This window comes from Magnolia sinica, chromosome 12 (genome assembly GCF_029962835.1).
Source record: "Magnolia sinica isolate HGM2019 chromosome 12, MsV1, whole genome shotgun sequence".
NCBI classification, from domain to species: Eukaryota; Viridiplantae; Streptophyta; class Magnoliopsida; order Magnoliales; family Magnoliaceae; genus Magnolia; species Magnolia sinica.
In genome coordinates, this window is record NC_080584.1 from 68,866,140 (window position 1) to 68,894,097 (window position 27,958).

Here is a 27,958-nt window from a genome sequence, read left to right on the forward strand (position 1 = left end):
GGAATAATTATTACCCATTTATAGGGTATTTACTAATGAATAAAAAAAATCAAACAAGCCCTAAGTCATATGATTATCAATCTAACATTAATTGAATACATATAATAATATTGATATATTATAATATATCTATTATCCATTATTCAACCATCCAACCAAACCAATCATCCATCCATCCATCAATCACTCCCATTCATCCAAACATCCAACCAATCATCCATCCATCCATCAATCACTCTCATCCATCCAAACATCCAACCAATCATCCATCCATCAACCCATTCATCCCTCCATCCACATATTTATATGTAACATCTAAATATAATATAGGGTTTTTATAATATTATATATGTAATATATGAATATAATATAGGGTTTTCATAATATAATGTTATGATATAATCTATATAGTATGTAAAAATGGGGTTCGATTCGACTGCTTACCAGCGGGCAGGGCATGCGTAGGTCAAATTGTTGAGTGGCAGCAGGAGGAGGGCGAGCAGCAAGCTACAGACGACCGAGCAGGCTAGTCGCTAACTCGCTAGTCGAGTAGAGGGTCTCTGCTAGTCGGGCGGGTTGTTGTTGATCGGGCGGCAGCGGCGGAGAGTAGAGAGAGGCAGAGTTGGGTTGTTGGTCAGGCAGGACGAGCAGAGGGAGGGAGGCAGAGCTGCTGCAGTGGGCAACAGGAGGAGCAGAGGAGGAGGGCAACTTGCTGGCTGGCTCCGAGCAGAGGAGGGCGAGTTGTCGGAACTCACTGCTATTGGGCGGGATGAGCAGAGAGAGGGAGGAAGAGCTAGGGGCGAGTCCAAGACAAGTAAAGAGAGAGGAAGTAGAGAGCTAAGGGCAGCCGGGCGGGAGTCTGGGACAACCAGAGATAAAGGGACATAGAGAACTAGGGGCGTTAGGTGGGTGTTTTTTCAAAATAAAGGGAAAGTGGGTATATTTAGGGTTTGGGTTTTTATATACCATCTGACCGAGTCGATCCGAGTCAAGCCATATATCAATCCGAGTCGAGCTGGGGTCAGCTTGAACTTGGGTCAAACTCATTTTTGAGCTCTAAAAATCAGCTCGACTAGGATCAAACTCAGCTTTGAACTGAGCTGAGTCAAGCTTTTTCGAGCCAAGTGAGTTGATCGAGCTGGCACGGTTCGTGTACAACCCTACACCTAATGCACGAGAGTTGATTAGATGCAGCCCCACCGTAGAGCCCACCTTTATATATTTATTTTATATTCATGTCGTCCATCTGTTTTGCCTGATATTTTATGACATGACTCCAAAAATAAAGAAGATTCCAATCTAAGGTCGATAGTGGCAATGAATGCTTAAAAACTTCCTAGGGCTGACCATAATGTTTCCTTCATGTTTAACTTCGGCCTTTTAATATGGTCACATAATCAGGAGTAGATTAGTTGAGACCCTAGATCCACTGAGGTGGGTGGGACCCTCGGTTGTAGGGCCCACTATGATGTATGTGACTGCATCCACGTTGTCCATTTGTGTTGAAAGGTCATTTTAGGGTATGATCCAAAAAATGAAGCAGATCCAAATCTTAGGTGGACCATAATACATGAAACAGTGGTAAATGACCATTAAAAATTTCTGTTGGGTGACAAAAGTTTTGGATCAAAATGTTATTTGTGCGGTCTCTTCATCCAAATTTTGTTGACCTTATCAACAGGTTGCATGGAAAATAAACATTCCAGTGGATCCCATGATGTTTTTCATGGTGGGGATTCAATCACTACTGTTTCATGCGGCATAGTTTGCATAAGATTTGGATCTACTTTATTTTTGACATGATCTTAGAAAAGGGATGGACAACTTGGCTAAACCGATACATCACGGTGGGCTCCACATAGATCTGGTCAAGGCTGAGGCGGCACCCAATCTTCTCCCCATGCGCGTACAGAAAATGTAAGCTTTTCTTGCTCGACAAAACCAAACTCAGTGAAAACCAAATTGATTTTGGTGAGACAACGAAAACGTTGCTTTTGTGAAGAAATGATATTTTGAATGTTGCATATGAATGGGACCTTGGAGTTGAATTTTCAAATACCTTTTTGAAAGTTACATCCCTGGGGTTGAGCATTCGGCTCTGGTTGGATATCGGGTTAGGTGGTAGGAATGATTCCTCTTGTGGTTGAATTTTGCTTCTTCCTTTTTCCCCCTAAAGCCACTGGCATTCTGGTAGCGACCTGGCTGCTAGACAGTGCTCCAGGGACCCAAAATGATACATGTGTTTATCGACACCATCCATGCATTTTGGATGAAGATCTAACTAGCAGGTGTAACAAACCACACGATAACAGTGATGATTGAATGCCCACCATTAAAAACATCCTAAGGCCCAATGTAATGTTTATTTGCCATCCAACCTGTTGATTAGGTCAAATAGCCCTAGATGAAGGAAAACACAAATATCAGCTTGATTTAAAACTATTGTGGCCCACCTGAGATTTTGATTTGCCTCATTTTTAGGCATATACTGTAAAATAAGGTGGAAAAATGTATGGATGGTATGGATAAAATACATACACTATGATAGGGCCCATAGAGCACCGTCCACTAGTGAGTCGCCATTTGGGTGTTAGTACACAATTTGTGTCCAATTGAGGAAAGGGAGTGCGAATTGATGCAGGGATGAACATGATGAGGTCAATCACCATCTTCCTCGAGGATAAGTACTATTCTGAATCCATGGACCTTCTCTGGACTCCTCACATAGACTTCTCGAATCTATGACGAAAAGAAATAGAAATAATTTTAAGATATATGAAAGACACTTCTTAAATGATTGATTGATTGATGAAATAAATGAGTTATGTGGCTTAACTACCTTATTCTCCTAATTTTTCTAAACACTTTTCGTGTTGGGCGCAACTCTTAAAGTCCAACGGATGAAGAGTTATAATCAAACCAAAACTTAGAGTTATAATCAAACCAAAACGTACTATTTATAGTAAAAAGGGAATTAAACATGGAATTCGACCGTTGATATGATGGAATCTCTCAAATTCGGCATGGCCAACCCAGCTTTGCCTTGTTGGTTGGCTAAAGTAGGTCTTCCTATCCCAAAATCATAGACGGTATGTCGAGTAACTCATTCCAGTTTGCGAGATATGCCTGTTTTAAGGTTCTGACGGTCTTAATGACTTCTGCCTCTGATCGGGCCTTATTTGATCCATCTTGGACATGAAAGTATCCACGACCCACTCTACATCATTTCCACATTAGAATTTGCACATTTTCCTTTGTCCTTGATAGCCAAGTAACATTCACAACTTGCAAGCCAACTCATAAAGTTCAATTGTTGCTCGCTACACATGACTCTCTAAGAAGGAGCTTTCCCCATCCCCTGGCATCCACTCGCAACCTCCTCTATCCAGCATTTTACCCTCCTAATGAAAAGCTTTTCTTCATACTAGAGTACATTTCTACTTAGCCAAAGTTCCCATGTTATGGAGCATGGAACAATGCATTTTAGCAATTTGAAAGTGGTGGATGGATTAGTGAGGTTGCACCATTGATTCATGTTTCATTGAATCATTTGAATTGTAACTAGATGGACATCAAAGATTGCAGAAAAGATAGTGAAAATCTTCGACTTCACTTGGGTAAGCCACTGGATCAACATTCCTTGGGACATTGAGCCCTTCGAATCAATCGTAGTAGCAGCCATACTATGAATGCTTTGGTGCTGGTTCACCTTGTTGGAACCTAATTTTTTGTACTTTGCCAGAGTGAGCCTCCACGCATCCAATGGACTTATTGCACCAAGATGCCCTCATCACAATCCCCCAACAAGCAAAAGATATTTTTCTTGCAAACACACTTAAATTAGAGGATTATCTCTGGACTGCACCTCCTTCCCTTCTATGCTTCAACGCTCTCTGGATCTTCCTAACAGTCTGTACATGATACCCTTAGCTGGAATTTATTCACTTTGAAGAGGATTTTTTACACAGGGAAGGATGTGAGGTCGAGCACCGTCTTCCTTAAGAGGATAACTATTCTGAATACACGGAACTTCTCTGGACTCCTCACAGAGACTTCTCGAATCCACGAGGAAAGAAAGCAGAAAATAGAAATAAATTCTAATAAATTCGAAATTGATTGATTAATTCATAAAAACAAGTTCACAACCCTTTAAATAGGGGTACCAAGCAATGGGAAAGAAATCATAATCAAACTACAACTAGAACTCCTAGAATTTGCGACTTACTATAAATAGTAAACTTACTATTTATAGACGGTCGTGATGTCTACTAGTGCGTAAGGTTTTTGGCTAAAAATAGTAAGTGTCCTATTTGGCTTCATCAAACCGTTCTCCTAACTTTTCTAAGCTCGATCTTTATATGTTGGACGCAACTCCTAAAGCCCAACGGATGAAGCGTTATAGTCAAACTAAAACTTACCATTTATAGTAAAAACGAAATTGAAATAGGGGAATGATCGTCGATCTGGCGGTATTTCACAAATCCGGCTTGGGTAACCCGGCATAGCTAGATTGGTTGGCTAAAGTAGCTCGATCTACCCCAAAATTATATATTTTACGTTAGATAACTCATTCCGGATTGCGAGATACGCCCGATTTAAGGTCCGATGGTCTGGATTACTTCTGTCATTGACCGGGCCTTTTCTGATCCATCTTGGCCATGTAACTGTCAACGACCCGCTCTACATCAGTCTCCTCTACCTCAAAAGAACTCATCCTCGAGTTCTAGTCTTGCTCTGGTTCATGATACTTGGTCAGGTCCGCGATGTTGAAAGTCCGTGAGATTACCATGTCATCGGAAAGATTAACAACATAAGCATTGCCATTGATCTTTCGAATGATTGGTACCGGTCCAATCTTTTTATTCTTCAACTTGTAGTACGTTCCGGTCAAAAATCTTTCTTTGCGCAATGGACCATTACTTGCTTGCCCACCTCGAATAATTTTTATAGCTGATACTTGTACGCTTGCTCCTTATACTTTCTGTTCCTGGCATATAGCTTGGTTTGTACCTCTGCATGAATGCCCATGATCTTGTCTACCATATGTTCTGTTGCGAGGCTCATGCTTGGGAGCTTGGGGCAGAGGGACCAAGTCTAGTGTGTGGTGAGGTACTCATCCGTAAATAACCTGGAACGAGGATTTTCCTGTCGAGCGGTTCACTATGTTGTTGAATGCAAACTCCGCTTGAGACAAGACCAAATCCCACTGCTTCGATTTTTCTCCTGAAATACATCGAAGGAGGTTTTCCAACGTGCAATTCACAACCTTGGTTTGCCCGTTAGTTTGTGGATGGTAGGCACTGCTGAACTGAAGTCGTGAATTGAATCGAGTCCACAAAGTCCACCAAAAGTGGCTTATGAACTTCGTATCACGGTCAGAAGTAATAGTCTTGGGAACCCCCATGTAGCTACATAATTTCTCTGAAGAATAGATTCGTCAGGTGTGTTGTATCGAGAGTCTTCTTGCATTGAATAAAGTGCATCATTTTAGAGAAACGATCTACTACCACAAACATTGAATCCATACCACATTATGTTCGTGGGAGCTAAGCAAGAAATCCATAGATAAATCCTCCCAAGGGTCATCAGGTACGGGTAACGGGGTATAGAGGCCCATACTATGGGATTGCCCCTTGGAAGTCTGACAAATATAACAATGTTGGACTGCCTTTCCCACATCACGTACCAATTACGGGTAGTAATACCGTTCTTCTACAAGAGCTCGCGTCTTGTCTCGCCCAAGGTGTCTACTAAGGACACCTCCAACTCTTAGATTATCTATTCCCTTAGCGAACTATTGGGGATGCACAATCAATTTTCCTTGAAAAAGAATCCCTCTTGCATATGTAAGTCACAGGGGTGGCCTTCTTGGCATCTAACCCATGCGTCCTTGAAGTCGTTGTCGTCGGCATATATGTCTTTGAGACGTTCGAACCTGATAAGCTCATTGCTCATAGTGATTAACAAAGTTGCGTGGTAACTCAGCGCATTGGCTACTTTGTTTTGTTGCCCTGACTTATGTTTTAGCACGAACGTGAATTCCTGCAAAAACGAGATCCATCTATCATGTACACGGTTAATGTTAGCCTGACTATTAATGAATTTGAGAGCTTGATGGTCCATGTAAAGTATGAATTCCATTTGAATCAAATAATGTCGCCAGTGTCGCAGTGCCTTGACCACCGCGTACAACTCGATCTCATATGTAGGCCACTTCTTGTGTGCCTCGCTAAGTTTCTCGCTGTAGAAGGTTACCGGCCTACCTTCTTGAGACAAAACTCCCTCAACCTCGGCATATGAGGCATCATATTCGACTTCAAACAGTTTGTCGAAGTTAGGAAGGACAAGAACTGGGGTCATGGATAATCTGCGCTTGATTTCGGCAAAGCACCTGTCGGCTTCGTCAATCCATTGAAACTGCTCTTGTTTCATGCAATCTATGATTGGTGATACAATGGTACTGAAAATTTTCATGAACCGACTATAAAATATCGTCAGTCCATGAAAACTTCGCACTTCGTGAATATTTGTGGGAACTGGCTATTCTCTGATTGTTTACACCTTTTCCTCATCCACCGAAATGCCCATAGATGTTATGATAAAACTCCGAAACAATAGGCTATCAGTCATGAAGCTGCACCTTTTTAAATTGAGATACAATTTATTTTCAGTGAGCACTTGGAGGACCTTCTTGAGGTATTCCATATAGGTGGTTTTATCTTAACTGTATATCAAAATATCATCGAAATAAACTACAATGAACCACCCAATGAAAGGGTTCAGAACTTGGTTCATCAGTCTCATGAATGTGCTAGGCACATTCGAAAGATCGAAGGGCATGACCATCCATTCGTATAATCCTTGCTTGGACTTAAAGGCCATTTTTCACTCATTACTTGGCCGTATTCAAATCTGATGGTAGCCGCTCCTTAGGTCCAATTTAGAGAATATTTTTACACCCTCTAACATGTCTAGCATATCATCCAGCCGAGGTATAGGAAACCTGTATTTTACGGTGATTTTGTTGATGGCCCGGCTGTTGACACACATGCGCTAACTCCCATCTTTTTTTGGAGTTAATAGAACTGGTACGGCACATGGGCTCATGCTTTCTCGAATAAGACCCTTAAGGATCAGCTCCTCCACTTGCCCTTGAAGAATCTCGCACTCATTCGGACTCATTCAATAATGAGGACGACTGGGTAAACTGGACTCGGGAACAAAGTCGATATAGTGTTAGATATCCCGCATAGGGGGTAACCCATTGGGAATATCATCGGGCCAGTTTTCTTTGAATTTATGTAACAAGGGCCTTAGTCTTTCAGGGATGATAGTAGATTCGAGTTATTCTCCTTTTACAATTAATGCATAAGCCTGTCCTGTTTCTTTGTATTATTCCACGAAGTCCTGTATGGTTAAGACAAAATGGCCCTCTACTTTAGAAGTTTTAAGTGGTCCCTCTGGATCCATAGGAGCCAATATGGTCTTCTAGTCGTCCTTGACGATGATATATATGTTATCTGGCCTTTTATAAGTGGCGTCATGGTCAGATTGTCAGGGTCGATCGAGTAGTATGTGACATGCTTCCATGTTAACCACATCACATACTACTTCATCCTTATAATGTTTGCCAATTGAAAGGATATGGTGCACTGTTCAGTTACCTTTGTTTTGCTGATCTTCTTGATCCAACGATTGTATATGGGGAGGGATGACGCTCTGTTTTCAATTGTAATTTTTTCAACATGACCTTAGAGACAATGTTCTCGCTACTTCCACTATCAATGATCACGTCACAAACCTTTCGATCACTGTACACCTAGTGTAGAAGATGTTATGTTGTTGTGGATGTACCTCTTTTCTTGGCGCATATAATAGTCGCCTCTTGACGAGTGACTCGTCGCGGTCTTGCTGAACCCAACTTGAATCATCTGCCTCGTCCTCGGTGGTATGCTCCTGTTCTTCAACATCTGGATCTTCATAAGCGTTATCAGCACTACCATCATTGATGGCGAGGTTCGCCACTTTCGCTGTGGACAAGTATTTGATAGGTGGTCCGGTTGGCCACAACGATAGCAGTTATCTAGTCTTGCTCGAGTTTAGGGGTTCGAGATTCTACTTGGACCAGCAGTAGTCGATACGCCCCTTTGGGGTCTAGCTTGTCCGCTTTCCTGATCTCGGCTCTTAGACGTAAGATGTTGAGTGCGTGCTCCTACGGGCTCCTTCCCCTTGAGCTGTGGAGCTCCCTGGGGTGGACTTACCACAGCGATCCTTGCGATAGGATAGGTCCGTGTGTTAGGACATTCAAGTTGTGCTTCCGCCCGAATAGCCAACTTGATCGCATCATTTATCGTTCAGACGGATTGCATCTGGACCCGATCTTGGATCGCCATACGCAATCACCCGTTGAATCGGGCGACTTGTTACGATTCAGTCTCGACCAAATTGTTACGCGCTGCCAGGCAATAAAATTATTTTGCATATTCTTTCACTGACCGACTACCCTATCAACAATTTTGGTATTGTTGGAATAATACCTGATCATAATCGTTAGGGAGAAATCGGGCATGTAGTAGCTGCTTCATCCGCTACCATGTGCGGATTCGTGCTTTCATCTGCCTGGTTCGTCCGAGTTACAGTTATTTCCACCAAGCTGAAGCTCCGCCTTTATACTTGTAGGCCACAAGCTTGACCTTCTTTGCTTAAGGGATGTCCATATAGTCGAAAAATTACTCAACTTTAGAAAGCCAATCGAGGAAGTCCTCAATGTGTAGTTGGCCATTGAAATTAGGAATATTAACTCGCATATTGAATTCTCGATCGATTCGATCTACTCGATCGTCACCTTGTCTGGGGTGTTGGAAGATTATGTCATTGATCTCCTCCTCACTGGATCACTCTTTCTCAGGAATGACCCTTGGATGCACTGCCGGTATTATCCTGCGATCAGGGCGATTATGAGTTTCAGCAATTGGTGGTGGAGGATTTCCACCAGGAACACGAAGTTTCCTTAGGGTTTTCGCCAAGAGATCCGTTATGCGGTCGATGGAAACCTACAGCCCTTGCATGGCTTACCGATTATCTTGTTGCGCTGCTTCGAAAGCTACCGCCATTAAAGGTAAATTTCCTAAAGCACCGCCCATGGTATTGTTGCTCGACCCGTCGTTAAAAGTCATTGATTTGAGGAGAAACCTCGCTCTGATACCAAATTGACGCAGGTAAGGACGTGAGGTCGAGCAACGTCTTCCTCAAGAGGATAACTATTCTGAATCCACGGAACTTCTTTGGACTCCTCACAGAGACTTCTCAAATCCACGAGGAAAGAAAGCAGAAAATAGAAGTAAATTCTAATAAATTCGAAATTTATTAATTAATTCATAAAAACGAGTTCACAACCCTTTAAATAGGTGTACTAAGCAACGGGAAATAAATCAGAATCAAACTACAACTAGAACTCCTAGAATTTGCGACTTACTATAAATAGTAAACTTACTATTTATAGACGGTCGTGATGTCTACTAGCGCGCAAGGTTTTCGGCCAAAAATAGTAAGTGTCCTATTTGGCTTCACCAAACCGTTCTCCTAATTTTTCTAAGCTCTTTTCACGTTGGATGCAACTCCTAAAGCCCAACAGATGAAAAGTTATAGTCAAACTAAAACTTACTATTTATAGTAAAAATGAAATTAAAATAGGGAAACGACCGTCGATCTAGCGGTATTTCGCAAATCCAGCTTGGATAACCTGGCATAGCAGGGTTGGTCGGCTAAAGTAGCTCGTTGGACCCCAAAATCATATATCATACGTTAGATAACTCATTTTGGATTGCGAAATACGCCTGATTTAAGGTCCGATGGTCTGGATCACTTTTGTTGTCGACTGAGCCTTTTCTGATCCATCTTGGCCATGTAACTGTCCGCAACCTGCTCTACATCAATTTTGACCCCCTGATCTGACTCAGGGCATTGTTTATAGAGGTTCTAGGTTCTGCATTGTCCCCCTGCAACTGCAGTTGGTTCTTGCTATAAGAGGGCTCTCCTTCATTTTAGACTGCTCTCTTCTCTGGTTCTTGTTTCGATATCAGCAGAACAACATATACATTTTAAGGCTGCATAACTCCCACCTTTTGGACATTCATATTAAATAGGAACCGCTCCATTAAAATAAAATTAAAAAAAAAAAGGAACCGCTCCATCCATCACTTCCAGATTCCAGCTGTCCCTTCTTGGACAAAAGTCAAGCCACTGCTGCAGTTCTTACTCAGGAATTCTCACTCCATCTGCTATTGAAATGAGCCCAAAGCCAGACCAGTTCTGATCCCAGAATTGCATTCCCTTCTTCTACCATCCATCTTGAGTTCTGGACTGCAAAAGGGAGGATATCCTGGCCAAGCAACTACGAGAACCATAACTTACACTCTTAGAGCATCTGGGCATTTCTCAAACTATAAATAAACAAGATTTTTAGTGAAAATTAATTAATTAAAAAAAAAAAAAAAACACGAGACAGCAATCTCATTCCTTTTGTAAGTTGGACTTGAAACCAACGCTTTTTTTTTTTTTTTTTCGGGGGTTATTTCCTCTTGATTAATCTAATGTCTACAATTTGCATCCGAACATAGACCTACAATGTGCATTGCAATTGATATAAAAAATCGTTTGCTTTTATGACAGGGAATGGAGGGAACCAATCAAAGATTATAATTTTCATTAGTGTAGCATCGGTTGCCGGGTTGGTTCTATTCAGTTCTTGTATCTACTGCTTCTGCTACCGACGACAACGGAAGAGGTCACGAAAAGGTTTTAAGAAAAAGCTAAATAATCTTAAGGCCATACGTAGAGCTTTCAATAGGCTTGGATTTTATTTTTGGGCCTGTGTAATGGGCATCGAAATGATTTTTAGGCTTGAAAGAAATAAGTACACCATTCCTAGACTTGAGCTCGAAGATATTTTCCATGTTTCATGAATGATCCTAACTTCAGGCACGGGGGAAGGGCTGGGTCTCAATTTCAGGATGAAAATTTAGATGTGCCGGGCTTGGGCTGAGCTAGGCTTTGCATGAGCTCAACTTGCAGACGGCCTTGGCCGTAGAAGTCCAAATTCTCTGGTGAAAGATTCATTTCGCCTCAATTGTCTTGCCAGAATTTGCACTTGGCGTGTTATGATGAACCTCACATGGTTGAAAGACCGGATGATGAAGATCTATATGTTGGACCAAAGAGGAATATGATAGTAGAATGATACATCTGACATTTTCGTCCCTTCAATCCAAGGCTATAGATCAGATTTATAATCAGTTAATCAAAGCAATTTTGGCACCATTGGCCACACAAGTAGGGAGAGTCATATGAATGGTTTAATTGGATCATCTGATCGTTAACCAATGGGCCCATGAAAATGCCAATGACTAATTTTATGTTTTCTCATTTTCAAATCAGTGAAAGAGAACAGTCACCATGAACTATTAAATTATTTGGGGCCTCCGATTGGATCAGAACTCTTGTACTCAAGCATGAATGGTGAGCAAACACAAGATCTGCCATTGATCGACTTAGTTACAATACAAGCTGCTACAAACAACTTCTCTGATGGAAATAAGCTTGGAGAAGGTGGATTTGGTCCTGTATATAAGGTAAAGGCACTTGTCTAAGGATGTATTTGGATTCACAATGGAACCAATTAGAGATTTTTCATTCTATGAAAATGGAAAGTGGAAAGTTTTAGGCTGCATTTGGTTGCACCAAATATCATGACATAAATATTTGTTACAGCCAAACGCAGTCTTAATTTCTTCAGCACCCATATGAAGGATGTGGACTCCAGATTGCAGTAATATATATGAAATTTCAATTTAAGCACTTCTTCCTTATTATGATTACTGAGAAAACTCATTAATTTTCTAAGGTCAACTCGAATCAATTGAATGTTTGAAATTCAATTTGCTCTAACATCTAAATGCATCTTTACTTGTGAGTAGTTGAGTCTTGGACAGAATAGGCTACATGGGTTTTCTAATTAACCATTTCATGGAAAATCATTTCAGGGAATGCTACCTGATGGGAAGGAAATAGCAGTTAAAAGGCTTTCCAAGAGCTCAGGGCAAGGTCTGGAGGAATTCAAGAATGAAGTCACATTGATTGCCAAACTCCAACATAGGAACCTTGTGAGGCTCATGTATTGCTGTATAGAGAGGGGAGAGAAACTGCTCATCTATGAATACATGCCAAATACCAGCCTTGATGTCTTTCTCTTTGGTTTGGACCCTTACTTTTTGCTTCTAGTTCTGAATTTCATTACAAAGACAAACGTAAAACACAGATAGATATTCTTATGCATTTGCAACGTGCACACACAAGCACTATTCATTAAAATCTCAGTAGGCATACCAGGCAATTGACAAACCAACCTACTATTAAATCATAATGTCAAGAGGAAAACATTAGTGTGCAGGATCTGGCAACGGGGAAGGTACTTGGGAAGGGTAGGCGACATGGTCGTCTGTACGTGCTTGACTTTGATCCATCTGTCACCCCGGCTCGTTGTTTCTTTTCTCCATCTTCATCAGATATTACTTCAGCAAATAAAATGTGGAAACTGTGGTACTTTCGCCAGGGTCATTCACATTCGGATCGGTTACTTCAGTTAATTTCATCTGGCATGCTAGGGAATATTTCTCTTAATAAAAATGATTTGGATTATTCTTGTTCTTCCTGTTGTCTTTCAAAAAGTAAGTGTATTCCATTTTCTTTAAGTACTACAAAATCATCTTCTATGTTTGAACTTGTGCATACAGATGTCTGGGGTCCATCACCAATTATGTCCCTCTTTGGGTTACGATACTATGTTATATTCATTGATGACTTCACATGGTATACTTGGATTTACTTTCTGCAATCAAAGTCACAGGTTTTTGAAAAATTCAAGTTATTTCACTCTATGATGGAGACTCAGTTTCGGGTTCTAGTTCAAACTCTCTGCTCTGACTCAGGGAAAATCTAAAACGAATTGGCCCCATGATGATATATGTCTTTCATCCATGCCGTCCATATATTTTTACAGATCATTTTATATTTTGAGACAAAAAAAGATGTATATCCCAATCTCAAATAGACCACATTACAGGAAACAGTATTGAATGAGTGTCTACCATGAAAAACTTTTTGGGGACCATAAATGTTTTTGATCAAGCTGATCTTTGTTTTTTCCCTTCATCTAGGCCTGTATGACCTAATCAACATATTGGATGTCAAATAAACAGTACAGTGGGCCTTAGGAGGATTTTAATGGTGGATATCCAATCGATATTGTTTTCCGGTGGTGTGGTCCACATGAGATTTATATCCTTCTCATTTTTGGGATAAAGGCCTAAAATGATATGTAAAAATGAATGAACGGAATCGATGAAACACATACATCATGGCGAGGCCCACAGAGCACGGACCAACAGCCCTCGGGCTGATGGCGGGGTGAGTAGCCAATCCGTTTCCTTCTTCCGAATAGGCCCTTGGGTCGACATTACTGAAGACTAAAAATGCTGGGGGATTTACCTTGCGCTAGTGACACATGTCCCCTCGCTTTCCTGTTTGCATTGATAGAAATGGAAACGGATTCGCTACTCCCCTAGCCACTAGCCCGGTGGCTGATGTTCGGTGCTCTGTGGGCCCCACCATGATGTATGCTTTTAATCCATTCTGTTCATCCATTTTAAATTCAGGGAAGGCATGTCTCCCAACAGGTTCATCCATCAAAATGTTATTTTTTTAAAATTTTTTTTTTTTGTCACACATTTCTTGGAAAAGAGAAAAGAAAAGACGAGATTATATATGTGGGATGCGGTGTACCTTATTAGTTGGGTAAATCTGCCGGGGTATGGAAGCTTGTGTGCTCTAGTGCTTAGTGGTGGAGCACAAGCACATGCATGAATGAGGGTGTGGTAGTAAGTAGAGTATCGAGTCGAGTCGGACAGAGGTAGGGCTGACTCGACTCGATCCAGTTTTGAAATAAGCCTAAACCGTACTTGACCTGAGTCAAGCATGCCTGACCCGATCGAAATCTTGGTCTAACCTGGACTAATCCAAACCGAGTCCAACTCGATCACAAGTACTAAGTCGGGTTCAATCAGCACCGAGCCAGGTCGAGAGGAGAGAGAGGAGGAGGAGGAGGAGGGTGATCGTGGTGGGTGGCTGCCGGGCTTGGAAGAGGAAGAGGAGAAGGTTGTTGTCTGGCTTGGAAGAGGAAGAGAAGGAGGATGATGGAGGGAGGGAGGGAGTGGAGAGGAGAGAGAGGAGGAGGAGGAGGAGGAGGAGGATGGTGGTGGGTGGTTACTAGGCTTGGAAGAGCAAGAGGATGAGGGAGGTTGGGATCGAGTTGGGGTAGGGTCAGAGAGTTGGTTCAAGTCGAGTTTCGGATCGAGTCGAGTCTAACCAGATCGAGTTTCGGGTCGAGTCGAATCGAGTTACTGGGTAACTCGAACTCGACTCGGTTTGAGTTCGGATTGGGCGAAGCTTACTCGGTTCGGACTAACTCACCCATTCAGTTCGAGTTGAATCGGATCGGACCGAGTCGGACGAGTCGACTTAGTCGGATCGGGTCATCCTGTGCCCACCTCTAGCAGTAAGGAAGAAAGCAACTAGTTTTCCAACTGTCGGATCCTATCTAAGAAAGGCTTGTTGGGATCATTTCATCGAGTAGTAGAAGCAAACACGTCTCTTATTTTCTTCATCTATAAACAAATTTCACCTGGTGACTCAATGTATCTACTCAGTATACAACTAAGTAATTGGTATTTCATTAGTAGTAGAAGCAACACATCTCCTATTCTCGCAGGCTCTAAACAAATTTCACCACATGACTCAATGTGTCGACTCAGCATATGATTCAGTGAGTTAACTCAGCATCTAACTCAGTGAATCAAATTAGAACCATGATTCAACTTTTTTCTACTCCTTTCTAAGCAAGTTAGGGCTAAAAATCAAAATATGTCAGATAAGCTGTGTTGAGCGAGTTCCTACAAATGTTTATTTGTGATTATTGATTTGGCCTATAGATGTTTATTTGTGATTGTTACACACCGAATCATGATTGCTGCACGCATAATACATTAGGCTTGTCGTATCTTAGAAGAGATTTGCCACGTAGCCTATCAACTATCTTAGGTAAAAGGGGGGAATAACTATTTAAGGACAGTATATCCAATATGTGCTTGGCTTGATAGAATCTATTTTGTATTTATTTATTTTTATCTACATTATCATTTCAAAATATTTTCCAACAGAAAAATGGGCCGCGACTTCTATATAGAAGTCCTGGAGCAACCGAGGTGGCTGGGTCGCTGATTTTGTGCCCCACCTTAATGTTTCTTCTTTATATCTATGCCATCCATCCATTTTGATACATCATTTTCAGGGCATAATCTCAAAAAATAAAATAGAAATAAATCTCAGGTGAACCACAGTGGTGATTGACCATTAAAAACTTCTTTTAAGTTAGAAAAGTTCTGGATCAAGCTGATATTTTTGTGGTCCCTCCATCTAGGTCTCTTCTTGTAGGCTAAGCTAGAAAATTTTTGGATCAGTCTTATATTTGTGTGGTCCCTTCATCTAAATCTTTATAACCTTAGAAACAGGTTGGATGGCAAATAAAATTTCTAGTGGCCATCAATTTTTTTTAATTGTCGGTATTCAATCACTGCTAATTCCTGTGGTGTGGTCCACTTAAGACTTGGATATTTAATTCATTTTTGGTATCATGCCCTAAAATGAGCTTTTAAAATGAATGGACAACATGGATGTAGGGAAGATAATCAAGGTTGGTCCACAGTCAGGGATCGCCGAAGCCACTCCTAAAAGTGGAATCCTTGTTGAATACCACAAAGATCTAGCTAGGTGAGTTCTAATCTGATAGTAGGGCTAACTTCAATGTATGTGTTGTATATATATCTACATCGTTAATCAGTTTTGCTAGCTCATTTTAGAGCATGATCCGAAAATGAAGCAAAAAAATAATATAAAAAAAGTTTGGTTGACCATATAATAGGGATTAGATTTCCACCATTAAAAACGTTTTAAGAGCTAGAAAAGTTTTGCACCAAGCTTCTCTTTGTTTTTACCCTTCATCCAAGTTTGTGTGACCTTATCAACAGCTTGGATGGCAAATAAACATTACATGGAACCTAAGAAGCTTTTAACCATGGGTGTTCAATATTGTTATCTGTTGTGTGGTACACTAAAGATTTGTACCTGCTTCGTCTTAAGACCATGCCATTGGATGAGCCGGCGAAACAGATGGACGGGAGGTCAGGCCCACACCCACCTGGATGGATCCCGGTGGCACCTAATTAGGGGTGTACATCAAGTCAAACCAAATTGAGTTGGCCTCAGCTCAGCTCGGCTCGGTTACCAGGCACACCTAACTCGAACTTAATTAGCTCGACTCAGCTCAGTGATCAAGCCAGCATCTCCAGATCGACTCGGCTCAGTCAACAATCGGACCAGTTCGAGCCAGGTTCGAGCTCGAGCTTTTGAGTCGTGTTCGGGCTCCAACTTTTAAGCTCAGTTCGAGTTCGATTTTTTTAGCCGAGTTCGAGTTATAGTTTTTGAGTTTTCAAGTTTGAGTTCGAGTTTAGTTTTCTAGTTTAGTTTTTAAGTTTTTGAATTTGAGTCTGAGTTTAGTTTTCAAGATGAGATCAAGTATACGATGTCGGAAATTGGAAGTATCGAGTTAAAATTATAATTTTACTACATACATTTAATAACACAATAAAGCAGAAAATAAAATATTAAATACAAACTGAATTTTAATTACTACTGTAGAGGACATTCGTCTGCCGAGCTGAAGCTGCTTTTCAATTCTTTATATACGTACTCGTTCACCTCTCCTAAATTAAAGGTTGAAATAGTTTTTCATCATCCTTTTATATAATTTGAATTAGATTTTTCAAACTTTTTTTTGTGAGCAAATTAATATGTAGTTCCCAACACCCAGTAAAACGTACCAAGACTGGACAGACACTTATATGAATTCTTACCCTTCTTTTTTTTAGTTGTGCAGTTTAAACCTACTTCGAAATCACGTTGCCTTGGAAGACATCGTTGATATGTAAAAGCCTCTTCCATACTACACTTTAAGGCGAGTTGGAATTATTCTTCTTCCAATGCTAATTTAGTTTCCTCCTCCGTCTTAAAAAGTTTGGATGAGAGAGTGGAATATTTTTTGTTCAAATCAATAAGTTCTTAAAAAAGAAGTTGGGCTTCCTTTAGGGCTTTAGTACACGGTTTTACATCTCTACCCCGATAAGATAAGTGCAACCTAAGCCGATTAGTTTTATTAACAAACTTGGCTCCACATAAATGACACAAAATCTTTAAATTTATAGACTTTGAGAATGAACTAAGGAACCGTAGTTTCAAACATTGGTTGATGGTTCACTTGAAGACATATCTACATATTATGTTGGAAAAATTAATATTTTAGCAATAACGAAATACGACATAAAATAAAAGCAATTTATGAATGAAAAAAAAAAACCATTAATGCAATGCACGTATAGTATCCATCAACATAACATTAAAAAAAAATACCGATTGCATCATTTTCAGTTCCAATAAATTAACAAGAAATGTTAACTTAAATCTATTCATGTCGTTGTTGTTTTATGTACTGCGGCTTGAAACATATTCTCCTCTTCTTTCTGATCAATATCATAATTATTACCTCCCCAACTCGGACACAACCAATCTTGTGTACAAATTAATGTTTCCACTGTCTACAAATGTCTTCTAAAATTTCAACAATTTCCTAAGTGTTTAAATCAGTCATTCATTCAATGTTGAATAGATTGCAATGCTTTCATTATTTAATTTAAATATCATGCTAAAATTTCGGCAGCATCTTCACTTATCTCTTCAGAATATATTAATATATTATTTGATTTACACGTCAATTATCCACAGAAAGTGTGGATATTTAATGAGAAAATAAATGCAAGAAATATATCCAGAGAGAATTATGAGAGACGAACCAAAATAAGCATGTGCATTTAAATTAGAATAAGTGAAAACATTATTATTTATCCAACATTGAACTGTCCAAAAAGGAAAATTTTGAGAATTTCTATGCATTAAAAAACACACTGAATCTATATCTGACAACATAGAAATCCTTATATGGGCAATTGATTATCCTACGCCAAAACAATGAAGCATTTATAACACTAAAACAATTAGCAATAATAATTAACAATTAAAAAAATGATGCTAACAAATTAACAATTACCAATAAAATAAGCCATAAGTCATGGATGCTAACCAAAATAATGAAACATTTATAACACTAAAACAATTAGCAATAACAATTAACAATTAAAGAAATGATGCTAACAAATTAACAATTACCAATAAAACAAGCCCTAAGTCATGGATGCTAATTAAAACAATGAAACATTTATAACACTAAAATAATTAACAATTAAAGAAATGAGGTAAATATCCAATGGAATAATTAGTACCCATTTATAGGGTATTTACTAATGAATCAAAAAATCAAACAAGCCCTAAGTCATATGATTATTAATCTAACATTAATTGAATATATATAATAATATTGATATATTATAATATATCTATTATCAATTATTTAACCATCCAACCAAACCAATCATCCATCCATCAATCATTCCTATCCATTCAAACATCCAACCAATCATCCATCCATCCATCCATCAATCACTCTCATCCATCCAAACATCCAACCAATCATCCATCCATCAACCTATTCATCCATCCATCCACATATTTATATGTAACATCTAAATATAATATAAGGTTTTTGTAATATTATATATGTAATATATAAATATAATATAGGGTTTTCATAATATAATGTTATAATATAATCTATATAGTATGTAAAAATGGGGTTCGATTTGACTGCTTACCAGCGGGCGGGGCATGCGTAGGTCGGATTGTCGAGTGGCGGTAGGAGGAGGGCGAGCAACAAGCTACAGACGACCGAGCAGGCTAGTTGCTAACTCGCTGGTCAAGTAGAGGGTCACTGCTAGTCGGGCAGGTTGTTGTTGATCGGGCGGTGGCGGCAGAGAGTAGAGAGAGGTAGAGTTGGGTTGCTTGTCAAGTGGGACGAGCAGAGGGAGGGAGGCAGAGCTGCTGCAGTGGGCAACAAGACGAGCAGAGGAGGAGGGCAACTTACTGGCTAGCTCCGAGCAGAGGAGGCGAGTTGTCGGAACTCGCTGCTGTTGGGCGGGATGAGCAGAGAGAGGGAGGCAGAGCTAGGAGCGAGTCCAAGACAAGAAAAGAGAGAGGAAGTAGAGAGCTAAGGGCAGCCGGGCGGGAGTCCGGGAGAAGCAGAGATAAAGGGACGTAGAGAGCTAGGGGCGTTGGGTGGGTGTTTTTTCAAAATAAAGGGAAAGTGGGTATATTTAGGGTTTGGGTTTTTTATATACCATTTGACTGAGTCGATCCAAGTAAAGTCATATATCGATCCGAGTCGAGCTGGGGCCAGCTTGAACTCAGGTTAAACTCATTTTCGAGCTCTAAAAACCAACTCGACTAGGATCGAACTCAGCTTTGAACTGAGCTGACTCAAGCTTTTTCGAGCCAAGTCAAGCTAGTTGATCGAGCTGGCACGGTTCGTGTACAACCCTACACCTAATGCACGGGAGTCGATTAGATGCAACCCCACCTCACGCAGGACAGTGCAACCCTCACTGGAGAGCCCACCTTTATATATTTATTCTATATTCATGTCGTCCATCTGTTTTTCTTGATATTTTATGACATGACTCCAAAAATAAAGAAGATTCCAATCAAAGGACAACAGTGGCAATGAATGCTTAAAAACTTCCTAGGGCTGACCATAATGTTTCCTTCATGTTTAACTTCGGCCTTTTAATATGGTCACATAATCAGGAGTAGATTAGTTGAGACCCTAGAGCCACTGAGGTGGGTGGGACCCTCGACTGTGGGGCCCACTATGATGTATGTGACTGCATCCACGCCATCCATTTGTGTTGAAAGGTCATTTTAGGGTATGATCCAAAAAATGAAGCAGATCCAAATCTCAGGTGGACCATAATACATGAAACAGTGGTAAACGACCATTAAAAATTTCTGGTGGGCCACAAAAGTTTTGGATCAAAATGTTATTTGTGCGATCTCTTCATCCAGATTTTGTTGACCTTATCAACAGGTTGGATGGCAAATAAACATTCCAGTGGATCCCATGATGTTTTTCATGGTGGGGATTCAATCACTACTGTTTCATGCGGCATAGTCTGCATAAATTTTGGATCTGCTTTATTTTTGACATGATCTTAGAAATGGGATGAACAACCTGGCTAAACTGATACATCACGGTGGGCTCCACATAGATCTGGTTGAGGCCCAAGTGGCACCCAATCTTCTCCCCATGCGCGTACAGAAAATGTAAGCTTTTCTTGCTCGATAAAACCAAACTCAGTGAAAACCAAATTGATTTTGGTAAGAGGACGAAAACGTTGCTTTTGTGAAGAAACAATATTTTGAAAGTTCCATATGAATGGGACCTTGGAGTTCAATTTTCAAATACCTTTTTGAAAGTTACATCCCCGGGGTTGAGCATTCGGCTCTGGTTGGATATCAGGTTAGGTGGTAGGAATGATTCCTCTTGTGGTTGAATTTCACTTCTTCCTTTTTCCCCCTAAAGCAACTGGCATTCTGGTAGCGACCTGGGTGCTAGACAGTGCTCCAAGGACCCAAAATGATACATGTGTTTATCTACACCATCCATGCATTTTGGAAGAAGATTTAACTAGTAGGTGTAACAAACCACACGATAACAGTGATGATTGAATGCCCACCATTAAAAACATCCTAAGGCCCACTGTAATGTTTATTTGCCATCCAACCTGTTGATTAGGTCAAATAGCCCTAGATGAAGGAAAACACAAATATCAGCTTGATCTAAAACTATTGTGGCCCACCTGAGATTTTGATTTGCCTCATTTTTGGGCATATGCTGTAAAATAAAGTGGAAAAATGTATGGATGGTATGGATAAAATACATACACTATGATAGGGCCCATAGAGCACCATCCACTAGTGAGTCACCATTTGGGTGTTAGTACACAATTTGTGTCCAATTGAGGAAAGGGAGCGCGAATTGACGCAGGGATGAACATGATGAGGTAAATCACCGTCTTCCTCAAGGATAAGTACTATTCTGAATCCATGGACCTTCTCTGGACTCCTCACATAGACTTCTCGAATCCACGATGAAAAGAAATAGAAATAATTTTAAGATATATGAAAGACAGTTCTTGAATGATTGATTGATTGATGAAATAAATGAGTTGTGGCTTAACTACATTATTCTCCTAATTTTTCTAAACACTTTTCATGTTGGGCGTAACTCCTAAAGCCCAACGGATGAAGAGTTATGATGGAACCAAAACTTACTATTTATAGTAAAAAGGGAATTAAACATGGAATTCGACCGTTGATATGATGGAATCTCTCAAATTCGGCATGGCCAACCTAGCTTTGCCTAGTTGGTTGGGTAAAGTAGCTCTTCCTATCCCAAAATCACAGATGGTATGTCGAGTAACTCATTCCGGTTTGCGAGATATGCCTGTTTTATGGTTCTGACGGTCTTAATGACTTCTGCCTCTGATCGGGCCTTATTTGATCCATCTTGGACATGAAAGTATCCACGACCTGCTCTACATCATTTCCATACTAGAATCTGCACAGTTTCCTTTGTCCTTGATAACCAAGTAACATTCACAACTTGCAAGCCAACTCATAAAGTTCAATTGCTGCTCGCTACACATGACTCTCCAAGAAGGAGCTTCCCCCATCCCCTGGCATCCACTCGTAACCTCCTCTATCCATAATTTTACCCTCCTAATGAAAAGCTTTTCTTCATACTAGAGTACATTTCTACTTAGCCAAAGTTCCCATGTTATGGAGCATGGAACAATGCATTTTAACAATTTGAAAGTGGTGGATGGATTAGTGAGGTTGCACCATTGATTCATGTGTCATTGAATCATTTGACTTGTAACTAGATGGACATCAAATATTGCAGAAAAGATAGTGAAAATCTTCGACTTCACTTGGGTAAGCCATTGGATCAACATTCCTTGGGACATTGAGCCCTTCGAATCAATCGTAGCAGTAGCAATACTATGAATGCTTTGGTGCTGGTTCACCTTGTTGGAACCTAATTTTTTGTACTTAGCTAGAGTGAGCCTCCACGCATCCAATGGACTTATTGCACCAAGATGCCCTCATCACAATCCCCCAACAAGCAAAAGATATTTTTCTTGCAAATACACTTAAATTGGAGGATTATCTCTGGACTGCACCTCCTTCCCTTCTATGCTTCAACGCTCTCTGGATCTTCCTAACAGTCTCTACATGATACCCTTAGCTGGAATTTATTCACTTTGAAGAGGATTTTTTATGCAGGGAAAGACGTGAGGTCGAGCACCGTCTTCCTCAAGAGGATAACTATTCCGAATCCACGGAACTTCTCTGGACTCCTCATAGAGACTTCTTAAATCTACGAGGAAAGAAAGCAGAAAATAGAAATAAACTCTAATGAATTCGAAATTGATTAATTAATTCATAAAAATGAGTTCACAACCCTTTAAATAGGGGTACCAAGTAATGAGAAAGAAATCATAATCAAACTATAACTAGAACTCCTAGAATTTACGACTTACTATAAATAGTAAACTTACTATTTATAGATGGATGTGATGTCTATTAGTGCGCAAGGTTTTCGGCTAAAAATAGTAAGTGTCCTATTTGGCTTCATCAAACCGTTCTCTTAACTTTTCTAAGCTCGATCTTTTCACATTGGACGCAACTCCTAAAGCCCAACGGACGAAGAGTTATAGTCAAACTAAAACTTACCATTTATAGTAAAAGTGAAATTAAAATAGGGGAATTACCGTCGATCTGGCGGTATTTCATAAATCCGGCTTGGGTAACCCGGCATAGTGGGGTTAGTTGGCTAAAGTAGCTCGATCTACCCCAAAATCATATATTTTAAGTCAGATAACTCATTTCGGATTGCGAGATACGCCCGATTTAAGGTCCGATGGTCTGGATTATTTCTGTCGTCGACCAGGCCTTTTCTGATCCATCTTGGCCATGTAACTGTCAACGACCCGCTCTACATCAGTCTCCTCTACCTCAAAAGAACTCATCCTCGAGTTCTCATCTTGCACTGGTTCATGATACTCGGTCAGGTCCGCGACATTGAAAGTCCGTGAGATCGCCATGTCATCGAGAAGATCAATAACATAAGCGTTGTCATTGATCTTTCGGATGATTGGTACCGGTCCAATTTTTTTATTCTTCAACTTGTTGTACGTTCCGGTAGAAAATCTTTCTTTGCGCAATGGACCATTACTTGGTTGCCCACCTCGAATACTTTTTGTTGTGATGCTTGTCCGCTTGCTCCTTGTACTTTCCGTTCCTGGCATGTAGCTTGGTCTGTACCTTCGCATGAATGCCCATGATCCTGTCTGCCATATGTTCTGTTGTGATGCTCATGCCTGGGAGCTTGGGGCAGAGGGACCAAGTGTAGTGTGCAACGAGGTACTCGTCCGTAAATAACTTGGAACGAGGATTTCCCTGTCGAGCGGTTGACCATGTTGTTGAATGCAAACTCTGCTTGAGACAAGGCCAAATCCCACTGCTTCGATTTTTCTCCTGAAATACATCGAATGAGGTTTTCCAATGTACGATTCACAACCTTGGTTTGCCCGTCAGTTTGTGGATGGTAGGCGTTGCTAAACTGAAGTCGTGTATTGAATCGAGTTCACAAAGTCTGCCAAAAGTGGCTTATGAACTTCGTATCATGGTAAGAAGTAATAGTCTTGGGAATCCTGTGTAGCTGCATAATTTCTCTGAAGAATAGATTCGCCACGTGTGTTGTATCGAGAGTCTTCTTGCATGGAATAAAGTGCGCCATTTTAGAGAAACGATCTACTACCATGAACATTGAATCCATATCGCGTTGTGTTCGTGGGAGACCAAGCATGAAATTCATAAATAAATCCTTCTAAGGGCAATCAGGTATGGGTAACGGGGTATAGAAGCCTATACTATGGGATTGCCCCTTGGAAGTCTGACAAATATAACAACGTTGGGCTGCCTTTCCCATATCACGTACTAATTACGGCCAGTAATACCGTTCTTCTACAAGAGCTCGTGTCTTGTCTCACCCAAGGTGTCCACTAAAGCCACCTCCAGCTCTTGGATTATCTGTTCCCTTAGCGAACTGTTGGGGATGCACAGTCAATTTCCCTTGAAAAAGAATCCCTCTTGCATATGTAAGTCACAGGGGTGGCCTTCTTGGCATCTAACCCATGCGTCCTTGAAGTCGTCGTCGTCGGCATATATGTCTTTGAGACGTTCGAACCTGACAAGCTCATTGCTCATAGTGATTAACAAAGTTGCGTGGTAACTCAGCGCATTGGCTACTTTGTTTTGTTGCCCTGACTTATGTTTTAGCACGAACGTGAATTCCTGCAAAAACGAGATCCATCTATCATGTACACGGTTAATGTTAGCCTGACTATTAATGAATTTGAGAGCTTGATGGTCCATGTAAAGTATGAATTCCATTTGAATCAAATAATGTCGCCAGTGTCGCAGTGCCTTGACCACCGCGTACAACTCGATCTCATATGTAGGCCACTTCTTGTGTGCCTCGCTAAGTTTCTCGCTGTAGAAGGTTACCGGCCTACCTTCTTGAGACAAAACTCCCTCAACCTCGGCATATGAGGCATCATATTCGACTTCAAACAGTTTGTCGAAGTTAGGAAGGACAAGAACTGGGGTCATGGATAATCTGCGCTTGATTTCGGCAAAGCACCTGTCGGCTTCGTCAATCCATTGAAACTGCTCTTGTTTCATGCAATCTATGATTGGTGATACAATGGTACTGAAAATTTTCATGAACCGACTATAAAATATCGTCAGTCCATGAAAACTTCGCACTTCGTGAATATTTGTGGGAACTGGCTATTCTCTGATTGTTTACACCTTTTCCTCATCCACCGAAATGCCCATAGATGTTATGATAAAACTCCGAAACAATAGGCTATCAGTCATGAAGCTGCACCTTTTTAAATTGAGATACAATTTATTTTCAGTGAGCACTTGGAGGACCTTCTTGAGGTATTCCATATAGGTGGTTTTATCTTAACTGTATATCAAAATATCATCGAAATAAACTACAATGAACCACCCAATGAAAGGGTTCAGAACTTGGTTCATCAGTCTCATGAATGTGCTAGGCACATTCGAAAGATCGAAGGGCATGACCATCCATTCGTATAATCCTTGCTTGGACTTAAAGGCCATTTTTCACTCATTACTTGGCCGTATTCAAATCTGATGGTAGCCGCTCCTTAGGTCCAATTTAGAGAATATTTTTACACCCTCTAACATGTCTAGCATATCATCCAGCCGAGGTATAGGAAACCTGTATTTTACGGTGATTTTGTTGATGGCCCGGCTGTTGACACACATGCGCTAACTCCCATCTTTTTTTGGAGTTAATAGAACTGGTACGGCACATGGGCTCATGCTTTCTCGAATAAGACCCTTAAGGATCAGCTCCTCCACTTGCCCTTGAAGAATCTCGCACTCATTCGGACTCATTCAATAATGAGGACGACTGGGTAAACTGGACTCGGGAACAAAGTCGATATAGTGTTAGATATCCCGCATAGGGGGTAACCCATTGGGAATATCATCGGGCCAGTTTTCTTTGAATTTATGTAACAAGGGCCTTAGTCTTTCAGGGATGATAGTAGATTCGAGTTATTCTCCTTTTACAATTAATGCATAAGCCTGTCCTGTTTCTTTGTATTATTCCACGAAGTCCTGTATGGTTAAGACAAAATGGCCCTCTACTTTAGAAGTTTTAAGTGGTCCCTCTGGATCCATAGGAGCCAATATGGTCTTCTAGTCGTCCTTGACGATGATATATATGTTATCTGGCCTTTTATAAGTGGCGTCATGGTCAGATTGTCAGGGTCGATCGAGTAGTATGTGACATGCTTCCATGTTAACCACATCACATACTACTTCATCCTTATAATGTTTGCCAATTGAAAGGATATGGTGCACTGTTCAGTTACCTTTGTTTTGCTGATCTTCTTGATCCAACGATTGTATATGGGGAGGGATGACGCTCTGTTTTCAATTGTAATTTTTTCAACATGACCTTAGAGACAATGTTCTCGCTACTTCCACTATCAATGATCACGTCACAAACCTTTCGATCACTGTACACCTAGTGTAGAAGATGTTATGTTGTTGTGGATGTACCTCTTTTCTTGGCGCATATAATAGTCGCCTCTTGACGAGTGACTCGTCGCGGTCTTGCTGAACCCAACTTGAATCATCTGCCTCGTCCTCGGTGGTATGCTCCTGTTCTTCAACATCTGGATCTTCATAAGCGTTATCAGCACTACCATCATTGATGGCGAGGTTCGCCACTTTCGCTGTGGACAAGTATTTGATAGGTGGTCCGGTTGGCCACAACGATAGCAGTTATCTAGTCTTGCTCGAGTTTAGGGGTTCGAGATTCTACTTGGACCAGCAGTAGTCGATACGCCCCTTTGGGGTCTAGCTTGTCCGCTTTCCTGATCTCGGCTCTTAGACGTAAGATGTTGAGTGCGTGCTCCTACGGGCTCCTTCCCCTTGAGCTGTGGAGCTCCCTGGGGCGGACTTGCCGTAGCGATCCTTACGGTAGGATAGGTCCGTGTGTTAGGACATTCAAGTTGTGCTTCCGTCCGAATAGCCAACTTGATCGCATCATTCATTGTCCAGACGAACTGCATCTGGACCCGATCTTGGATCGCCATACGCAATCCCCCGTTGAATCGGGCGACTTGTTGCGATTCAATCTCGACCAAATTGTTACGCGCCGCCAGGCGGTAAAATTCTTCTGCGTATTCTTTCACCGATCGACTACCCTATCGACAATTTTGGTATTGTTGGAATAATACCTGATCGTAATCGCTAGAGAGGAATCGGGCGCGTAGTAGCTGCTTCATCCGTTACCATGTGCGGATTAGTGCTTTCATCTGCATGGTTCGTCCGAGTTACAGTTGTTTCCACCAAGCTGAAGCTCCGCCTTTCAACTTGTAGGCCACAAGCTTGACCTTCTTTACTTAAGGGATGTTCATATAGTTGAAAAATCGCTCAACTTCAAAAAGTCAATTGAAAAAGTCCTCAATATGTAATTGGCCATTGAAATTAGGAATATCAATCCGTATCTTGAATTCTCGATTGATTCAATCTTCTCGATCGATTCGATATACTCGATCGTCACCTTGTTTGGGGTGTTGGAAGATTATGTCATTGATCTCCTCCTCACTAGATCCCCCTTCCTTAGGAATGACCCTTGGATGCACTGCTAGTATTATCCTGCGATCAGGGCGATTATGATTTTCAGCAATTGGTGGTGGAGGATTTCCACCAGGAACACGGAGTTGCCTTAGGGTTTCCGCCAAGAGATCCATTATGCGGTTGATGGAAACCTGTAGCCCTTACATGGCTTGCCAATTATCTTGTTGCGTTGCTTCGAAAGCTACCGCCATTAAAGTTAAATTCCCTGGAGCACCGCTCATGGGATTGTTGCTCGACCCGTCGTTAAAAGTCATTGATTTGAGGAGAAACCTCGCTCTAATACCAAATTGACGCAGGGAAGGACGTGAGGTCGAGCAACGTCTTCCTCAAGAGGATAACTATTTCGAATCCACGGAACTTCTTTGGACTCCTCACAGAGACTTCTCGAATCCACGAGAAAAGTAGAAAATAGAAGTAAATTTTAAGAAATTCAAAATTGATTAATTAATTCATAAAAACGAGTTCACAACCCTTTAAATAGGGGTACCAAGCAACGGGAAATAAATCAGAATCAAACTACAACTAG

General features: G+C 40.9%; 1 protein-coding gene across 4 annotated transcripts in view; it reads left to right on the top strand.

Annotated features, from left to right (window-relative positions):
- LOC131221595 (cysteine-rich receptor-like protein kinase 44) overlaps window positions 1-27,958 on the top strand; it is a 51,125-nt gene that overhangs the window by 12,078 nt on the left and 11,089 nt on the right. Inside the window, exons 2-4 of one of the 4 annotated variants that reach the window (XM_058216876.1) lie at window positions 10,672-10,797; window positions 11,437-11,630; window positions 12,042-12,252. The exons of 1 other annotated variant lie outside the window; for it this stretch is intronic. In XM_058216876.1, the coding sequence (XP_058072859.1) occupies window positions 10,672-10,797; window positions 11,437-11,630; window positions 12,042-12,252 (531 nt within the window). The remainder of the gene's footprint in view (window positions 1-10,671; window positions 10,798-11,436; window positions 11,631-12,041; window positions 12,253-27,958) is intronic. 2 more of the 4 variants (XM_058216878.1, XM_058216877.1) reach the window with 2 other exon arrangements.